The sequence below is a fragment of the Manacus candei genome, unplaced genomic scaffold, assembly GCF_025592945.1.
Source record: "Manacus candei isolate 608988 ecotype Guabito, Panama unplaced genomic scaffold, ASM2559294v1 h1tg000050l, whole genome shotgun sequence".
In the NCBI taxonomy this organism is placed as follows: domain Eukaryota; kingdom Metazoa; phylum Chordata; class Aves; order Passeriformes; family Pipridae; genus Manacus; species Manacus candei.
Genome location: NW_026138098.1, coordinates 8,686,957 through 8,706,532, shown reverse-complemented (window position 1 = coordinate 8,706,532; position 19,576 = coordinate 8,686,957). Strand labels below are relative to the sequence as shown.

General features: G+C 48.0%; 1 protein-coding gene across 5 annotated transcripts in view; it reads right to left on the bottom strand.

The window, feature by feature from the left end:
• AFAP1L2 (actin filament associated protein 1 like 2) overlaps nucleotides 1–18,708 on the bottom strand; it is a 71,179-nt gene extending 52,471 nt beyond the window's left edge. For all 5 annotated transcript variants that reach the window (XM_051799861.1, XM_051799859.1, XM_051799860.1 and 2 more), the window contains exon 1: nucleotides 18,571–18,708. In XM_051799861.1, coding sequence (XP_051655821.1) covers nucleotides 18,571–18,586 — 16 coding nt within the window. In that variant the 5' untranslated portion in view covers nucleotides 18,587–18,708. The remainder of the gene's footprint in view (nucleotides 1–18,570) is intronic.
• Nucleotides 18,709–19,576: the final 868 nt, after the last annotated feature.

Here is a 19,576-nt window from a genome sequence, read left to right as displayed (position 1 = left end):
TTACTGTACATTTCCAAAACAGTGCAGAGTCTTGGCAGGCTTCTCAACCAGCTGTGAGCCTCAAATCCACCAGAATGTGAGGAATAAAATATTTTTTCCCCCAAATTTCTGAGCAGCTGTTTCTCAGGAAAGACAATGGCCAGCTTTCAATGGATCTGCATAGCTGCTGGGCAAGAATTAGGACACAATCACTTTAATATTGCTCACAAATCCAAGGGTGTCTTCACCTCTGTAGCATAATTTTAAGTGATTATTCCATATCATAGAGAATATTTCTTAAGATGAACAGGCTTTCTAGAAATGCAAAAGAAATGTATAAGGAAATGAAAATAAGCCTGTTTGCTCTCTTCATGTCAGAACCCCCTCCATATCCTTTCAGTGAGTTCATTTTTGGAAACATCAAGGTTATTTCACAGACCCATAAACCTTCCAAACAAGGAACCCACAGAGCTAATTAAATTCCTGTGCTCCTCTTTCCTCTTTGGCTACATAGCTTCAGCCCTTCCTTGCACTTGGAATGGTATCCATCCTGAGTTTATGATGAGCCTCATCAAGTCTCATTCAAAGGAAGATACACACAGCAACAAAAGGGTTTGAGTTGTTCTGTTTTGCAGGGGGTTTTTTTTCTGTGTTAGGTTGGCCAGGTGAATCAGCTCAGAAGGTGGTCTGTCAGAGCAGGCACAGAGCAACTAGAAGTGCCTGGTTAGGGGTAGAGCTAAGGGCAGGGACAGCAGCTCCCCTTTCCAGTGGCTGTGATGTGTTCAGCAACTCAGGTCCTCTCCTGTGATGACCCCCTTAGAAGCCTCACTTACTTCATCCACTCCCTTCAGGCTCTCACTGGACTGGAAACCATCAAAGGTCAGACCATCCCATCCCTTTTTATTTCATTACTCTCCCCACCTCTGACATCTCTTAATTTGAAGCCACCCACACGCTCAGTTCATGTGACAGCTCCATCCACTAACATTTAACAGCTGACATTTCCCCCTAATTTGTTGATTCAGAAGCATGTTTTTATACATAGTAAAACTCAGAATATTGAGCCTGTTTCATATGAGGAAAAGTCTCTCATGAAGCCCATTGATTCCCACCAGAAGATCCCTTCTAGTTAATATGTGCCTGATACTCATCACTCAAATGCACCTTCAGTAAGTCACAGTCCACTGTCTCAATGTTCAAGGTACCCAGAGCATGAACTTCTTACTAAACCATTACATACTGTGCCTTCCCCATTATTCTCACTTACAAACCAGAAAGAAAACCATCAAAACCCAACCAATCAACCATAAAAATCCCACAAATCTACCACATTCTAGAACCCCCCAAAACCTCATCCTGGCTCTCAAATCAGCAGCAAGGATGCTTGGCTGGATTGTCAGGGCCAGCAAAGTGCCCAATAGCCAGTGGCCAAAGAAGGACTGCTCCCACTGAACCCAAGGAGCTCTTCCAGGTGGGAGGCTCTGTGGCACCGTGCACTCCTGTGCTGCCAATTCCCTCATGTTGGCCAGAGCACACACATGTGCACACCTAGGACTGTGCACTGCTGCCACTCCTTCCCAAGGACAGTCCTCCAGTAACATCAGCTAGAGCCTGCTCACACCAAGGAGCACACTCTGCTGTTCCCTGCACAGCTGCCAGGCTAATGATGGCTCATTTTCAGGGACAAGCTCCAAGACTGCTGCTGCTGCCAACAGAACACAACAGAACACCAAGCACAGGACCCTCCCAGGTGCCTCAGCTGCATGTCCTCCTCCAGGACAACTCATGCAGCTCATGCAGGGGCTTTTCTTCTGCTCTGCATCCCTTCCCCACCGCATGCTCAGTCTCACAGGATCACAGTCATGCCATAGGAAGGTCAGGAAGGTCTTTGGACACTTCTGCAATGGTATCAGGGTGCAACATTTCTGGAATTCCCATTCTCTGGGCACAGGAAACACCCCTCTCTCCTGGGGCCAGGTACAGCCCTTTCCAGTCCACAGGTGGGGGTTCATGTTCCTACCTGGGCAGGGCCTTTCCAAGGCTGCCAGGCCACTGTGACCCCACTTGGAGGGACAGACAGGTAACCTGTAGTGCAAAAGGCTCAGACAGATAGAAAGAAAGGAATAAATTTCACCCCAAACAACCAGTATGAGGTAGATGTGCATCCCAGGCTCTTACTGTTTGCCATCTCCTACAGATCTTCTAGATTCAGACCCCAAATGAGATTCAGGTTAGTGAAAACCTTATTTACTTCTGCCGGGTTTGGATCAGGCCCCTCCTACGTAAAAAAGCCCAACAGTTAATGGACATGCAGCATACATGGAACTTCCACTCCTATTAGCAGGTCTCTCTGAGACAAAACAATTTTCCATCCATGCATTAAGCCAGTCCAATACTGACATCAGCTCATTTCCATTGATCCTCATTACGTAATAGTGACTTAATTCTCCACAGAATTGAATTTTCCATATGTTTGGATCTTTTGCAGTTGCTACATTACTTCCTTGTTCCCTGCTGAATTTATAATTTATTATCTCTTTGTCCTATACTTAAAATTGTGGCCTTTGCTGCAAGCAGAAATTTCTACAGACTTGTTATGGTTTTCTGATACATTTATGACATCAATTTCCTTCCATCTGAGAGACCTCCATGACAATACTGCAGTATGGACACCACTACAGATTTCAGGATTGCCACCAATTCTGGAGTGAAGTTACATTTTGTTACAACATACATTAAGAGTAGCTAATATGGCATCCAAGTTTTTAGGTACATTTGCTTTTATTTATAATTCATAAACATCAATTTTATGAGATCTGGAAGTTGTCCAAAAACCCCAACTGACTGCAAAGGTTAAAGTTTTATGGCTGTAGATGAAAATTCTCACTGCATGTGTCCCACCCAATAGACAGAACTCTCTGTCAAGAAGTAAAACAATCATGATCTCTCAGCAGCTTCACCTGGATAACAATAACACCTTTGGTTCAGTCCTTTTGGCTGTTTCCTGGAGAACTGGAGTCCACATTTTCAATCTCTTTGAGAGTGCACACATTTCCAGTGCTACTCACAAGAAAATATTTTTCACATGATGCCACTGGGTAAAGCCATTAACTTTCACACTACTCTTTTATAGTAAAGGCAGTTCCATGCACTCAAGACAGGAGTAAATTGGAGCATGGGAACATCAAAAACACCTCCAGAAACTAGGAGTACACCTGCACTGTCATGCTACAGACTGCTGGAGTTTTATTTGGGTTAGCCAAAACTGCACAACATCTCCACTGACACAATAAGATACAACCCACTTTGTATCCCTGCAATATCCCTTCGCTTCCTTTCCAGATTCATTGAACTTATTTTCCATTTTCTTGCTAACTCTAATGCAAGAAACCTTACAAAACTCTACCAGAGCTATTCACATACTTGAAGTTCACAGAAGTACTTCAGGACTTCTGTAGATTAAGGTTTGAGAGATCAATTACAATGTTGATCCAATCTGAGAATACTAGTCAGAGAGCAGGCTAAATTCACCTAACACTTTTCTTCCCATCCTCCTTTCCCATCTTATTTGTATTCACACCCACCTCCCAAATTTCAGGAGTCCAGGCGTAGGCAGTCCTGGTAAAGGAAGGCTCAGATTTCTTGTCAAATCAGCACTTTGTTCAACAAGAACACAAAAGCTGCCCTGATAAGAAACTCAAGAAAGTTATAGGAAAGGCTACAGCATCTACAACTGCAAGAGCAGCACCCAGTCCCTGGCAATAAGGAGTCGAGACAAAGCAGGAGGGCTCAGCTTGAACAGCTGAAATGGTGTGGGGGGGCTAAGAGCAGCCCTCCAACGTCTAGGAGGACACTAAGGAGAAGACCCAGCTCTGTGGACATGATTAGAAACAGGGAGGTGCCAACTGGATATATGGGGAAAAAAATTCTCCATAAAAATTTGTTGTGGCAGGTCTGTCCTCTGAGGTTTTCAAGACCTGACAGGACAAATTCCCAAGTGAGATGGTCTGAATTCAGCATTGGCCCTGCTCTGAGCATGTGGCTGGGGTGGAGACTTTTCCAAGTCCCTTTAGAGTTGAATAGTAAAGCCTCATTAAAAACACATTCAAAAATATCCTCTTGAAGAGGTTGAGATTTAGGGGAAAGACAATCTAATAGAAGGATCCTCAGGTTGAAGAAGTCTTTTCTGTGGCAGAAGAGCCACTGTCCACAGTAAGACTACTAATAAAAATAAAATTAAAGCAATCATCTGCTCCTCAAGCCTTCATAGAAGGAAATTCCTTCTGCCTCTGCAGGTCTTTGAAAATGATGTTAGTTCCTGGAAATGCATCATCAAAACAAATCATCATAATGGTATGTACAAAGGGAAGTTGGACGAGGAAGAGAAGCATTTGATGATATCTGGGAGCTCTCAGCCCTCTCTGCTGTAGGATGGACAGCAGGTGCCATCTCCCTCCCACACACTCCAGGGTGGGAGAACCTGTGACCCTGTTCCTTTCTCCCTGAGGAAGGGAAGCAATCCATCAGCCCTGCTGCACACCTGCAAGGAGTCAGTCCCTCGTCCCTCACCTGCACACCCTGCCAGAGGCCGGCAGGGCTGCCCTGGCCGTGTCCTCAGCAGCTGCACTGAGCAGAGAGCCCTCCCAGCCACCACAGGGGTGGTCCCTGCTGCCAGCCTGCAGGCCAGCTCAGCATCCCCTAAGCACCTTGTTGCCCTCCAGCCACACTCTTGCCACTTTCTGTTTGCAAACCTTGAGCTTCTGCCCCATCTCCAAGCACAGTCTCTACCCTCATGTGCGCACAAGCCTGACAAATCACACAGTGATGTCACGGGGGACAGCCACTGCCTGCTGAGTGCAGGTGGGCTGTGACACTGAGAGCCAGGGTGGTTTTGGTTTGGGGACAGCATGCAAGGTGGGCAGCTGCATCGTCAGCACATCCCCTGGTACAGACATACCATCTCCATTTCTCACATCACAGCACTGGCTGTTCTTTGGCATCAATCAAAATGGCTTTTTCCTTGCCATGCCAAGAAAGTAAATTGACTCTTCCATTATATATATCCAACACTAATACATGCCCTTATACACCATACCCGTAAGAGTAATAAGACCTCCCAATACACAAGACCTTGAAATAACTGAGGCAAGTCACTTCACTGGGAATATTTTGCATTTAGATAGGGAGAACACCAGAATATGCACACTTTCCAGACAATGGGATAAACTAGATGGCCTAAAGGATCTTTTCCTCTCTAATTTTGTCACCTCCATACGTGCAAAGTGTGGACCACCTAATCAGACTACTACTTTGTAAGAAATTCTGTGACTAGGGCTACAACACAGACAAGGAAAGCCCTTGGACTGGAAGTCCCTGCTGCCAGCCATCACTGAAGGACCTGCACACCCTCAGCATCCTGAGTAAGCCCACTTAGCAGTGCTTTGGTACTCAACAGACTGATTCCTGTCCCCAACACACTGTTCCTGCTCCCATTGCTGCCCAGACTGTCAGCAAGCCAAACCAGCAGAAGAATAACCTGGTGAAAAGCCAGTAGCTGATTGCTGGTGAGGAGAACTAATGCCAGAGATGGTGCAGGCAAGGAGCTGAGATTGTGAGGCTGAGGGCTGGGCCATCCTCCTCAGCAGAAATAAACTGTTAATAGCAGGATACTTCACAAGGCAACTGTGCCAAACAAGTCCCCACCTCCTGCATGCAGTCACCCAAAAGAACTAGGAAACATTCTGAGGCCACCTTCAGGTAGATACACATTTGTCGGTAGCCTATAGAGCACAGACAGTAGCACAGAACAAAACACAGGTCAGTGGCTGGATAACAAAGCTGCAAAAATAATGAACACCAGTGACACTTTCCTTTCACACCGGGAATTGCCAGCATCTCTCTGTGTCGAGCCAGATGTGTTTCACCACATCCCCAGGGTGCTGGCCACGCCAGCACGGCTCAGGCCGTGCATGTGAGCTGCAGCAGGCGCAGAGACCCAGCCACAGCCCAGCTGTGTTTATTCTGTCAGCTGCAGTGCCACAAAACACAGCTGCATTGATCAGGGCCCGTCACCTGGCTCCAGATAAAAGCAGCTCAGTAGCAAGATGCTGGCCCATCCCTGCTCCGTGCAACTGGAGCCAACCCAGTGACCAAGCAAGGTCTGGCTGCATCTGCCTTCTCATCCAGAGAGCTGTGAGAGGTGACAAAGGGGATGATGCATTGAGGCAGGGTGAAGAGGGGGCAGCATAGATAGATTATGGAGCCTGACTTGGGGCCAGGAGATCCCAATTTTTATCCTGGCCTGGTCTGAGCTGTGCTGCAGGAAGTCTTTCCCCTTCCTGCTTTGTCCACATTGCTCATTATTCGTATCTTGATAGGAATGATCTTCCCCCACCCCCAGTCCTTTCTGACTTCAGGAAAACTCTTGGCAACCAACATCAGAAGTGGTTTTTTCTCTTTTCAGAGAAGCCTTCACACTTCATTTCAGATGGCTTTTTTATGGTTTTCATTTTCACATAATATATACTATGACTGATGTGTCAAAGCCAACATAGCCTAAATCTTCACATTTTATTTCTAAACTCGCTATAAAGAATAGTTTCCTGCTACTGACTGAGTCATCTCCTCTAGATCAAAGCTTCTCCTGCTCTAACTGAAACAAAACAGTTTGGTATTTGACTCTTTCATCTAGAAGCCAGTTCTGTCTGTACTAAGCAGCAACTCCCTTTACATATTCAAAATGGAACATTCTCCTTCCTTCTGTCAGTATGATGGCAGAGCAGGCCTGCACATTTGGGAATAACTGATAAAAAGCAAGTGTATGAATGAGGGAAGGCAATTGTGCAATCAAGGGCTGAAAGAAAATTTGAAATTCCAACCCAGAATCTGGGACAAGTAAACATTCTTAGTAGCACCATTTCATCTGCAGCTGGAGAGGCTTCAGCCTAAAGGGTCAGAGAAGGTGAAGATGGCGTGGATGCATGGAGTCTGTTCTCCACTGCCAGCTCAGCACCAGGGACCTCAGATCTTGCTGGGATGTCCACAGATGATTTGGCTGCATGTCTCCAGTGCAGTAGAGCCTCCTCATCTTTCACAGTCCAAATAACTGTGTCTGGAGCAAGGGTCAGCCGTGTCAGCGCTATTAGCACCCGGAACTGTGAGCGTGGCTGCTTAGCTAAGAAATTCCTCCTCTATCACAAATCAGCTTTCGTCATATTAAATTCAAAGGCATCTTTATCAAGTGCACCAGAAATACAGCTAAGTAATTTCTTAAGTAATGTATCAATAAAAATGGATAAAACTTGCAGTAAACCTGATGTAAATCTTAGATCCAATCTGACCCTTGTGGTCAGCCCATTGTCTACGCTGGAATGACACAAGGAATGAATTTGGCCCTTTCTACCTTGCCTAAATGTGGGCCAAAAGACAATCATGTTCACAGGAAAAACAAGAACATATGCTGGAAACAGAGCATTTCCAACAAAAACCTCAATCAGGCATAGAAACAAAGCAAACTGCAAAGATTTCATAGCTTATCATAGCTTATCAGGAGCGTCAGGGTGAAGTTGTCTGACCAGAGTCACATGTTAGAAGAATACCTTAAAGGAAGTATCGGAGTATCATCCAGACCTACGCACTTCTTAATGGAGACACCGAGCAGCCAAACGATGTACGAACGTGGAATCTGAAAGTCGTACACAACAGTCCATGGCCCTTATCCTGGTTTTGGGGCAACACTAGTTCCAAAGACACAGTCAACAGCCTATATTAACTGTGAGGATAGTCTGTTTTATCACCTGCACAGCACTACCAGGACACCCAACATACGACCTTCAAACCCTCTCACACAAGTAACATTCTCTGTGCTCAACACCCAGCTGACCACCACAAGAATAAAAGGCTGGCCATAGCTGAAATGGTATCAGCAGCAAATGAAAAAACGCCCAGCACATAAGCTTAGGGGATGTCATTATTTCAGCCAAAGAATTGAAGGAAGGCTGACGTAGCCAGTCCAAAGAAATGAACGCGAAATTCTGTGCCGTTTAATACAAAATTTCAGCCAGAGTCAATCTTTGCCTCTGAGTGCTGCCCCTGCAACTCAGGCCATGCTCCAGCTTGGATGGACTCACCAGTGGTGCCAATGTCCGACTGCTGGACATACCTGCTCTCTCCCTTCCTACAGCACCCCAGGTTTGTCAACTCAGCATTGTCCAAAGCTTGCTGCACTTATTTCTAAGTAGTACAATAAACCAAAAGAGCAATGACAGTTTTAAGAGCTCCAGTGAACTATCAGAATTAAAAATAAATCATTCTGTTTCGGGGAATGCTGAGCCTCCTGGGTCTAGAAAGCATTTGTTTCTCTTCTCAGCCAGACATGGGAATTCAGCCTTTAGGATAAAGTATGGGAATTTTGATTGCCATTTCACTTCCCCCCACTCTGCCAACTCCCACTTCAGTTTCCAGAAATAGGTCTCTTCTACACTCAGAGAGCATCTGTTTGAACAACCTAATATGAAAACTACATCCACTGAAGTTAACCAGTGCAGAATGCTAACAGACATGGGCTTAAAGCAACTGCACCCTCGCCCAGGTCTTTTCTGTTTCATATATTGCCAGTTTATGCTGGCTTAGTATAAACCAGTGTAACCCACAGAAACAGATTTGAGCAGTATTTCGGCAAATATAGGTGATTAAAGCAAGAGCCTGCTGAGCTGAAGATGTGACAAGCTACCATGATCCAAGTGCTCAGATGACAGACCACATTAACAGAGTCTCAGGAGCTGTGGATCACGATCAGAGAGAGAATTACAACACAATATCCCAGAAATCAAGAATATATGTTAGTGTAATTAATATACTTCAAGATTGATTTGCTGGTGATTTTTTCTAGAACCAAGCCTTGGAGTTCATATGGACTCAAATGTAAGCCAAACCACACTTGGAGCACTGATAATTTTCTGACACACTTTAATGAGTTACAAGGTCTGTACAGTACTGCATTACAGCAGCCAGCACCTAACAAGTCAATAATTCCTTTCAACACTTGGAAGTCAACCTAATTTCCAGGAAGTATCATCTCACAAGGGAAACAATTTCAAAGCTCTAGCTACAGCAAATTAAACTGAAGTGGCATCTGGGCAACTAGATAATATCATCAGCTAGCACTGCTCATTAGAGAAAGGTGAGAGACATCGTGCATAGATACCTGTGTATCCTGTAACATGACTAGAGGAGAAAAGATGGAATAAATTTGAAGCAGTAATGAAAACCTGTGTTTACATAAGATAATACCATGCTTAACTCGAGTAAATAATTTACTAGTGTTGCTTTGCTCAATTATATGGTAGCTAACTTCTATTTTCCATCAGTAAGAAGAAACGAGACCTTTTGTTTTGTTTTGAGGAGAGTGCATCTCCACTGTAAACCTCAGAGAACATTTCTCTTGCTCCTTAACCCATTCAGCCTTGGCCTTGCAACAGGACAGGTCCTTGTTAGCAGAAAATGAATTATATTATTAACTCCTTAGTGTTATGATTACTTAAGGTATAGACATGATTAGGTAACACTCAATTAGAAATGTCACAAGAAGTCCTTATGTCTTCCTACAGCCAAAGGAGGTATTGCTATAGGTATTGGTGGGTGAAGGAGGCAGAGCACACAAGAGGCTGCTCTGCAGAGATAACTTGTTCCAGAGGTCACTGGAACCGTGACCACACACAGGCTGAGCATGACCAACAACCACATCCAGCTCTGACACTGCTGCTCAGGGAAGCAAGACACAAGTAAGTGTGGAGTACAAATACTGAGGTGGGAGAAAACCAAAACCATCCAAAACTGTCACACACACATTTCACTGGTGACTGCACTGCTCTGGGGCACTTTCAAGTGACCATCTTTCAAAGAGACAGGTGAGGCTGCTGAACTCCAAATGTACTTGCAGGCCCAGCACTGCCTACACTTACAGCCCCAGGCACCAACTGCAACGTGTCCCAGATGAGGTGAACAACCTTCATGGACTGAAAAAATTCAGGAGAAAAAGCACGTAGCCACCATGCTGCCCAGCAGACTGCAGACCCCTGCAGCAGCTGATGGTGGAGCCAGGACCACCCTGCTCAGTGTGCCCCCAGCTCTTCTGTGGCCTCAGGCTCAGGGAGGAGGGCGCCCGGACCACAGAGCAGCCAAGCTTGCCTGCCTTTGCCTGGTACCTCCACAGCCTCATGAAGTGTCACATACAGTTTGTCTTTTAGCAAAAAGAGCTGCCTTCACCCACATGCATGAGTACAGGGACCAAACACCTGTCTGAGGCTGGATGATATGAATGCACATCCCACCCCTCAGCCCAGACAATGACAGTCAGGTAAAGATCTAACTCAGCTGCTTTATAGATTGAGCTCATTTAGTCTGAGCAGTTCTCTTCTTTATCATATTCCAGCAGCTACCAAGATCAGTCAATTCTATAGCAGATGAGGAACGGTACATTACAATCCCAGCTCTCTGCCAGATTCTGCACACTCCAGGGCAATGGAGAAATCTGAAAAGTACAACAATAAAAACAGTAGAAGTTCCCACCATTCAAGACAACGTGGCACATTTTTAGAGACTACAGTAGAACACAAAGGATCCTTGAAGACACTGGATTTATACAAAGGAGACAGGACATGCTCGCCAGCCAAGCAGCTGGGATGAAGCTGCTGATGGGATGGATGGAACAGACGGCCTCCAGCTGTCACAAGCTGCTGCAGAAGTCTGGGCTTGCCACATCTCCACTTTTAAAGGCAGCCCCAATTTCCACTCTTCTGATATTTTGCTACCAGAAGTGGTGGCCACCTAATTGCTGAGACCATGTATCTGTTACCAGCAGGCACCAAAAAGCATCTCTGCATTCTACTGATTTCAGCTCGTTCACAGCAGGACCACCAGAACTCAGAGTTGTTTGGCACTGGGGCTGTCTGGACACATACATGGGCTTATTCCAGAGATGACAAACTGACAGTGCTACTGGAAGGCTGTGGGACTGCAGCTGGCTTGGTTGCATTCCTCAGTAGAAGAAAGCTCCACATTTCACACACACTGTTGGAGAGACTTTCAGCTAAAGCCACTAGTGACATTGTGTAAATCTTGTGCAACTCAGGTTCTCTGCAAGCCAGCTCTTTTTTCCCAAGCCTTAATAGTTGTCATACTTTGCATTGACAAATAGCAATGATGAGATCTGCAGAGCGACTTTGGATCAGAGATTTCTTTGCAGATACTTTATCTCTTACAGTAGCCCGCGCACACACTTCCTTCGCCACCTGCCTGAGCTGCCTGCCTGAGAACACACATAGACTCCAGGACAGAGATCCTCTCCTTGCAGCAGACCAAGACTTGCTCCCCATCTAACTCAGTCCAAGAGGGAAGGGCTCAAGCCACAACTTGAGCATGAACTACAAGAATCTCCTGGCTCAGACCCGCCTCTTTCAAAGCACTGCTGTCAAAGTGTTATGCAAACTTCTTCAAAAAGCATCCCAACTGCTTAGCTGCCCACCTCTACACCCCAAACTCAGTGCAAACTCTGGAAAGCCTCATTAATTATTTGCAAGATTTGGAATCTAAAGATACTTTTAAAAAGATTCAGTCTCCTAAGACACAAAAGCAAGTGAAAAAACATGTGCATCACACCAGTGATGGGGGTGGCTACTGCTCCTGGTTATCTCTGGAGGAGATCCCAGAAATAAGAAGCCCACAGGCTACACTGCCAGCTAAGACTTGTGGATCCCTATTTCCCAGGCTTTTTCTAAGACTTGTGCTATACTTTTATCCTAAGAGAATCCAAAGGGGAAAAAATCTTCATGCAACACAGAGCACAGTCCACCCAAGGAGGGGAAATACTGGCTTTTATTAAATTGCAAGTGGCCAAGTTATGTTATGCGGGAATTTCAGTCTGATCCCATAATTCTGAGATATTTACTTCCAGACAGAGTTGTTTATAACCAAAGACAATGTTGCCATGCACCAAACCATCCTGAGACTTGCTTTCTATGGAATTTTGCCCAGGAAGAAAGCAATAGGTCAGTGAGGGCGGAGGGAATGTACTTTAGTAAGTCTCAGCCCTTGTCTTTTGAACTTCAAACCAACCCAGCACATCTCCCAGGCCTTCCCTCCACAGCATCCTGCTACACTGTGGGTCCTGCACTGACCTCCACTCCGGCACCCCAGCTCATGGTAGCAATGGGAAGCCAATCTCCCCCTGCAGCAGGAACTACCTTACTCACCTCCTCCAGCGACAGCTGCTCTCCCACCCAGCCTGGCCCACCAGCCCCAAGCCAAACCACTCCCAGTGGTGCCAGACCTGGTTGTTCTCTCTATGGGCTGTGGCCGGAGCAAGAAGCCGGATTTGGACCAAGGGCTTGGCCCCACAGAAGGAGCACGTGCAGGCACTGAGCCAGCACTGCTTTGCTGCAGATACTCAAAGGGCTTGGCTCCTCTGGCCACTCTTAGCAACTTGTGTTTGTTTTGGAGGCTTTTCCCTTCTAAAGCTCTGCTCCCTGGGTTTAAGTGAATTTAGTATTTTTATTTTTTTAAAAAATAAGAACTTTGGGTACTGGGAGATCAGCATCTTCCTACTGAACGCTTCTAAAGAGATTTTTCTTTTGTGAACTTTTACAGAAATTCCTCCAGTTCACACAAGGTTTTTAACCAGGCACTGTAGCACACAGCAAGAACTTCCCAAATTTAACCCCTCTTCACATTGCAGCACAGCTCTTGCAATTGAAATGCCTTTTCTCAGCTACTACCAGGGAACTTGCCAGTTCAGTAACACTTCTTCCCTATCCAGACCCACAACAGAACCATATAAGTGGCTCCAGCCCAGAAACGGGCTGTATTGGCACCTCCACTAGCAGTTCTTTGGGGCAAGGCCCTGTCAGACACATCTCTGACCCACTGAGCTGTGCTGACAGGTTGCAGTACAGACTGGACCAGTCTGTCTTGTCTGTTGATCTGGGAGAAAAACACAAATGACTCAGCTTTTAAGATGAAGTAAACAATAATATGCAGGTCATCAAACTGGCTGTGTGACTGCAGGATCCCAATTTACTTGCTGGGTCTGGATCTGTGCTTCAGCCAGGCAGCTTCAGACAGGAACACCTATGCCCTAGGTGCACATGCTCTACATCGTCTTTAATGACAGGTGCACCCTTTATTTTTGGTTCCCCAAGATGTCCACTACAGCTCTGGGCTCTCTGGTTGCTATTGCCTGAAGATGCACTTCCCTGCCTTAGATGAATCCTTCCTTTCCAGAGGGTACAGCAAATTAGAGTTTACAAAGACTTCTCAACAGAACAGCATTCCTAATTTCCCTGACCCAGGGAGGATGGTTGCAAGCATAGCACTGACCATTGGTTAAGGAGCTTGGAATTCAGGTCCTGGATTTGCCATAAAACCTTAAGGGATTCAGTTGAGTCACTAAACCTTTCATATGTGCTGTATGCTGAGATGGAAATGTTGAGGAGTGAGTATGCAGCTGAGCAGGCATCCAGAACTCAGATTTAAAAGCCTTGTGGTGTTTTGCTGTGCAGACCTGCAGAGCCTGGGTGACATGAGCTTCCCAGTTGCCTGCTTGCCCCCAGTCCATCGTTGCTGCTGGGAGCTGAAAGAGCCAGCAATGTGTCTAAATAAAGCAGTACAAGCATTTTTGCATAGACACTCCCTGTGTTCCTGGGCTGTGGGTGTTCAATGAAAGCGATCAGTGACAACCCACGAACAATAAACTCATTCACACGGTACCTCCGGCCCCAGCCCAGCACGGGACAGGGAGCCCACGGCAGGGAGTGGAGAAGGTGTGTGAAGGAAGGGCAGCAAGACTGACTTACACACTAGAAGATACCACAAGGGTAAAGGCTCATGCCCTGCCAGGAGCACTCCAAAAGCAGATGCCCAAAGGCTCAGAGCTTGTGAGCTAGCTTTTATCCTTTTTTTTTTTTTTTTTCAGGAAGAAAGCTTCTCTCCTAGCTTCAGGAGCAGGGCTCTTGGCAATTTTTGGTAGTTATACAGATGGAGCACAGACCCTAGAATAGCAGGGCTACAGGGGTATTGTCCCACTGCTCTTCACTGCATGGATCCCTGCCCCTTACTCGCAAGAGATGAAGCAAAACTCAGTGACCATTTTGGGGATAGCAAAAGGAGCACCCCAAACCTGGCAGTTACACACACCCCCCCAAGGGCCACCACTGCTCATCAAATGGAGCTGAAGCCAGCATCCCTCCAGCCTCATGCCCATCTGCAGTGAGCCTGTCCTGGTGTGGAGAGCCCTAGAGAGCCTCGTTGTGCCCAATACAAATCAGAGCATCCTCATGTGCCTTGTTTAAATAAGAAACGCAGTTGTGCTAGAAGGGACAGAAATACTACACTGGCACAGGTGACAGTGTGTAGGATGGTTTGGAAGGGTGGACATGGCAGATATATAATTGAGTCAGGCTGTGGTTTCAGTTACATAAAAAAAGGTTTCATGTCCTCAATCCCTGCAGAGTAAATAACTACACTCTTGCTGCCTATTCCCCAGCAGAATGTGGGGAGTGTGTTCCATTCTCCAAAACCAATCAGGGTCACTCTCACAGAAGCGAGAGTTACTGTATACTTTACGAGGTTATGCATGACATTAATTTTCATCTGCATTTAAAAGAATGCTCAGCCTGGCAGCTGAAAGTTGTATTGGATTTGGCACAGAGCAGTACATTGCCCTGCTTTCTCCAGTTGCCACACCAAGACAATGAGCTAAACACAACAGCTGTGTGGATGATCAGCTGAGGAGAAACCACATATGTCTGTACAGAGACATAGGATCATGTTCATATGAATCAATCCACTTCCGACTCTGATTAATAGGAGTTTATAAAGGGCCTCAGATTGCTACCAGGCCAGGGCTCATATCTTTTATTCATGTCTTCACTTTGCAGTTTAGTCCCAAGCATATCTATCCCTGTACTTGCAATAACTTGTTAAAAAGAACATGTGCTGAAGCCTCAAACAGACTCACCTCCCTTTCCCCTCCCAGTTAAAACATGTTAACTAGCAAGAAAACACTCCTCCTTTCTACCAAGTCTCTATTTTAATCCTTATCAACACTAAACTGTTGGCCTCTGTTAAGAAGACCACCTCTCCTCCATGGGCAAACAATGCTCATCTCTGTGGGGGAGCACTGCAAACACTACTGAAGAGCCACCGATAAGAGATATGAAACTTGTATCTTTGCTCAACAGAGATAGTAAAACATGAATGCCAAACACCTTTCTTTGAAGAACTGAGCTGCAAGTTGCTCTGATTTCCATCACAGAGCTCTAACACATTAAAAATACAATAATAATCTTACAAATCTCTCAAGGCTCACACCACTTGACATTTTAGACTAACAAGCAAAGCGCTGCATCACAGGGAATCAATCGTGACTGCAGTGACAAGGGGTAGGTCTGAGAGGACTTGAAGGGATGGCAGATAGATAAAGGTGCCACCAACATACCCCTCATCAGTAACAGCGCATTCAGCACATCTTCCCCTCCAGGAGTGTGGAGATGGCTGGTCACAGACCAGCCAACCATGTCTGACAAGCATGGCAAGGAGTAGGCAAGAAGCCATGGTGCCCCTGTAACAGGGAGCACAAGATGGGACAGCTGCCATATGTAAAGGCAAAGCACATGAGAAGAAAGTGAGAGAACACTTGCAGAAAACATAGGAGGAGCAAGAGATGAGCAGCTCTGTCTTTGTCACTACACAGCTGTGGGTACAGTGACCGCCCCCACTCACAGCTGCCCTCTGCAGGTCTCCCTCTTGTCCCCTTGGGCTGTTGGGTCTGGTGCTCCTTATGCCTCACCTATACTTCCTAATCACAGAGAGAAGGTGGATTTTTAAATAGCATCTTCACCAACAGAAGGCAGTCTTTAGAGTGGCCTGACAGAAAAATCCCTACTGCACGTGAAGATCATCCTTCAGAGCCTAAACAGCCTAACAAGAGTCAAGACAGTGTCTTCCTGTGCAGCTGGCCTTGCAACCTCATTTGTAGTCACTGGGAAAGGAAGCCCATTCCCAGGAGAGTTTCACAATTCCTCCTTCACTTCCCACCACGCAAGTCCAACAGCCCAAGCGATTCCCACTCCACTGGTATCACCCTGCCAGCCACCAGACTCAGCTTCCCATCCCACCTGGACCTGCACACTCCACCCATCCAGATTCCTGTGGCTGCTTCACTTGCCATTGAAATAGGAGAGACACCTCCTGCACGTGCCGGGTTGGAGTCCAGATTAATGCACATCCCTACCTGTGTTTAAAGGAAAGAAATGCTGCTGTTTTGCTGATGCTTGCAAGCCTAATTTCTTAAGTAATAGGAAAGATCTTGCAGTCAAATTCCTGTTCCCCAAACAACAGGCTGTTGTTCATTGCACAACAGCCCTGTTTGAGTCTGTGCACCTCTATCATTACAGAATTTCTCTGCACAAGCACTCTGCCTGGCTCACAGCAAGGATGAAGACTTCCTAAACCATGGCAGCAATGAGTTATTCCCACCAGAACAGACACATATCCCCCTGTGCTTATTAATAACAACTCACTCCTCTGCCTTCTCCACCTGCTCCTCAGGACTCCAAACTCCCGCATGTTCTCCTCCAGCCCAGCCCTTCCCCTGCACCTCACCAGCCCCAGGTGAGTCCAGTTACACCTCCCACCCACTAACCAACCTGTGGCTGCCCCCCAGGGCTGGTGATGCCTTGGTGCCTCATTAACACCCCCCTCCTCTCCCATGCTCCCAGACTCGTTACCACTCACACAAAAAGCACTGGCAAGGCTCCGTGATCAGTTGCGCTCGCTATTCATGACACATGTGCAGAACACATCCCTGCTGCTCTGAGGGAGCAGTGTGCATATTTAGAAAGACAATATACAAAACATAGCTGAATCCTAATGAATCTACTGCTTTACTACTGGAACTGAACGGAATTGCGCAGACCTTGCCAGCAGGAGGAAAAAAAAAAAAGACTACACAATATTTGACTTGTAATATAATCTTTAGCATCGCTTTTGCAGTACGTTACTATTGTGCTTATCAGGCCTGTAAAGTATCAATTATAAGGAAGAAAAGGATCAAAATGCAACAGGCAGCACAGTGCCAGCCCTGTCAGAATACTAAAGTCAAAAAACCACAGTCCTGGCAAAAATTAACTTTGCACAAATAAAGTCCCCACCAAAGCAAGATTAAGGAACAAGGGCTATTAGTTCAGATGCATCTACGACGTCTAACCAAACCTTCCTGGTTTGATGGTTACAAGTCCAAATGAGGTCAGGCAGGAATACATCCGTTTAGTACCAAGTTCCATACTTAAATGTTCAAGCTCCATGAGGAGAACAGCCGTTACAAGGAGAATCACGTTTCCTCTCAACAGGTAAAATTTACTGCGAAGTTACTCAGTGCTACACAAGTGCTGGATCCGCCTCCTCCAGGTGACGCTTTTATGCACCAGCAGGAGCAGAAATCACAGAGCACCCACACGCATCTGAGCGCCACCTGCCCGGGCACCTCGTCCCACCTCCTCCCTCCTCAGCTGGCAAGGAGCGCTTAGGTTTGAGAAGTGTCCAAGAGTGCCCATAGCAGCACGGACCCGAGATGCGGCAATCTCGGTGATTGCGACCAAGCGGCATCACAGAGGAAGCGCCGGAGCCATTGATTGTGGGGAAATAAATGGGCTGTGGGTGACAGCCAGCCTAGATGAGACCTGCCAGGGAGAAAGCTGGGAGCTACTCGCCTACCCTCTCCCTAACCACTAAAACTATTTGCGTTTAGACAACAGGACACTCAATGTCGAGCCTGTTCAGCCTGGGAGGGTGGGAAGTCCGCGAAGATGAGCGGTTTAGGGTGAAAGACGGAGCGGGCAATGTCAGACAACTGAGCGGCTGCAGAAAACGCAACAAGACGCTGCTTTTAAGTGACAAAAAAGGGTCCTGATCTGTGAATCGGGTAAAACGCGAAGTTTCTCCACATCTCCCTCCCTCCCTGCCCGGTGCCCGGGACAAGTACGCAGGGACTTCACATCCCCGGGCGGGACCTGCCCGCGCTGCCCCGCACCTTCCCAGCCGCTCCCGCCGCCCGGCCTCACTCGCAGGGACCGCTCCCTCTCCATCCCCGAGCTGACCCCGGCCCCACTTGCGGGGACCTCGATCCCGGGCCCCACTCCCGGAGACTGCCTCCCCCGGGAGCCGGCTCCCGTCTCTACCATCTCTCCGCCTCCTCCTCCTCCTCGTCGGACCTCTCCCTCGTCGCCCGGTCCCACTCGCGGGACAAACCCTCCCCGGCCCCTGGAACTGCGCTCGGGCTTCACTCGCGGGGACCCCTTTTCCTCGCAGCCGATCCCGGTCCCACTCTCAGGAAACATCCCCTCGGGAGCTGCCCCCCGCCCGCCACATCCCACCACCGTCGCGGTTTCCCACTCGAAGGAACAACAGTGTCAATGGGTCTGTCACTTCCCCAGGACCACCACACCTCTCCCCCTCCAGCGTCGCCCCCGCAGGTCCCCGATGCCACCCGGCGGGCCCCGCGGGACACGGACACGCGTGACGCCTCCGTCCCCTCACCTTTGTATTTCTCCATGGGGGTGCAGCGGGGCCGTAGCCCAGCGGCTCCCGAGGGCTCCGGGACACGGCACTGCCTGCGCTCAGCTCCGCTCCGCTCCCGTATCCTCCTGTTCCAGCAGCGCCGGCTCCCCCGGCCGGCCCGGGCCGCCCCGCCCGCGCCGCCGCCCCGCCCCGGAGCCGCGGAGCTGGCCGGGATCGGCGCTCCGGGGTGGGAGCCGATCCTGGGGCTGAGATGGAGAGCTGGCACGGGGGGGCGGACCCTCTCCGTCGGCCGGTCCCGGGGAGCGGAGCCGGGCTGGGGCCGGTGGCAGGAGAGGAGAGCCCCGAGGTGCCGCGCTGAGCCCGTGGGTGGCTCCTGGGGCTCCTCGCTGCTCCCCAGCGCTGTACCCGGGGCGGGGGTGCCCTGCCTGCGCCCCGTGTTCGGGATGGTGTGTGCTCCCGCTGCAGTGGGGCTTTGGGCGCATTCAGAGAAGAGCCCTGGTTACCCCAGGATAGCCGTGTGTGGTCCCGGTCATTCTCGGTGCCAAGACCCCAGACAGGAGGCTGCCGGGGACCCACCTCTTCGTTGTGCTGGCCTGGCAGGCTGGAAAGTTGGGTTTTCCTTCCGCCTTCCCCGGGGCAGCTGTATCCCAAAGCCAGTGAATTTTCACTCTCCTTTCCAGCGACTTTATTGAGGATTCCTGGTGGGACCTTCCTCCTGGACAGAGCCCATCTCACAGGAAAATGTTCCTCTCCTTGTGTTCCAGTGACATTTTTGCTGGACTTCCACCAAGACAGCCCGACTTAGCATGTCCGAAGTGCACAAAAAATAACACATGGAGAAGTGGGCACCCAGCCTGACCTCAATACAAGGCACAGGTGACAATCTATCTTCAGGACAATATTTCAAAGACATTGCAGGGATTTAATGTTTATCTCAATAATCAAAACATCGAAAGTTACGATCGGCAAGGTCTAGGAGGGTTATAGGGGAAATTTTCTCTTCAGAATTAAACTGTCACTGTGA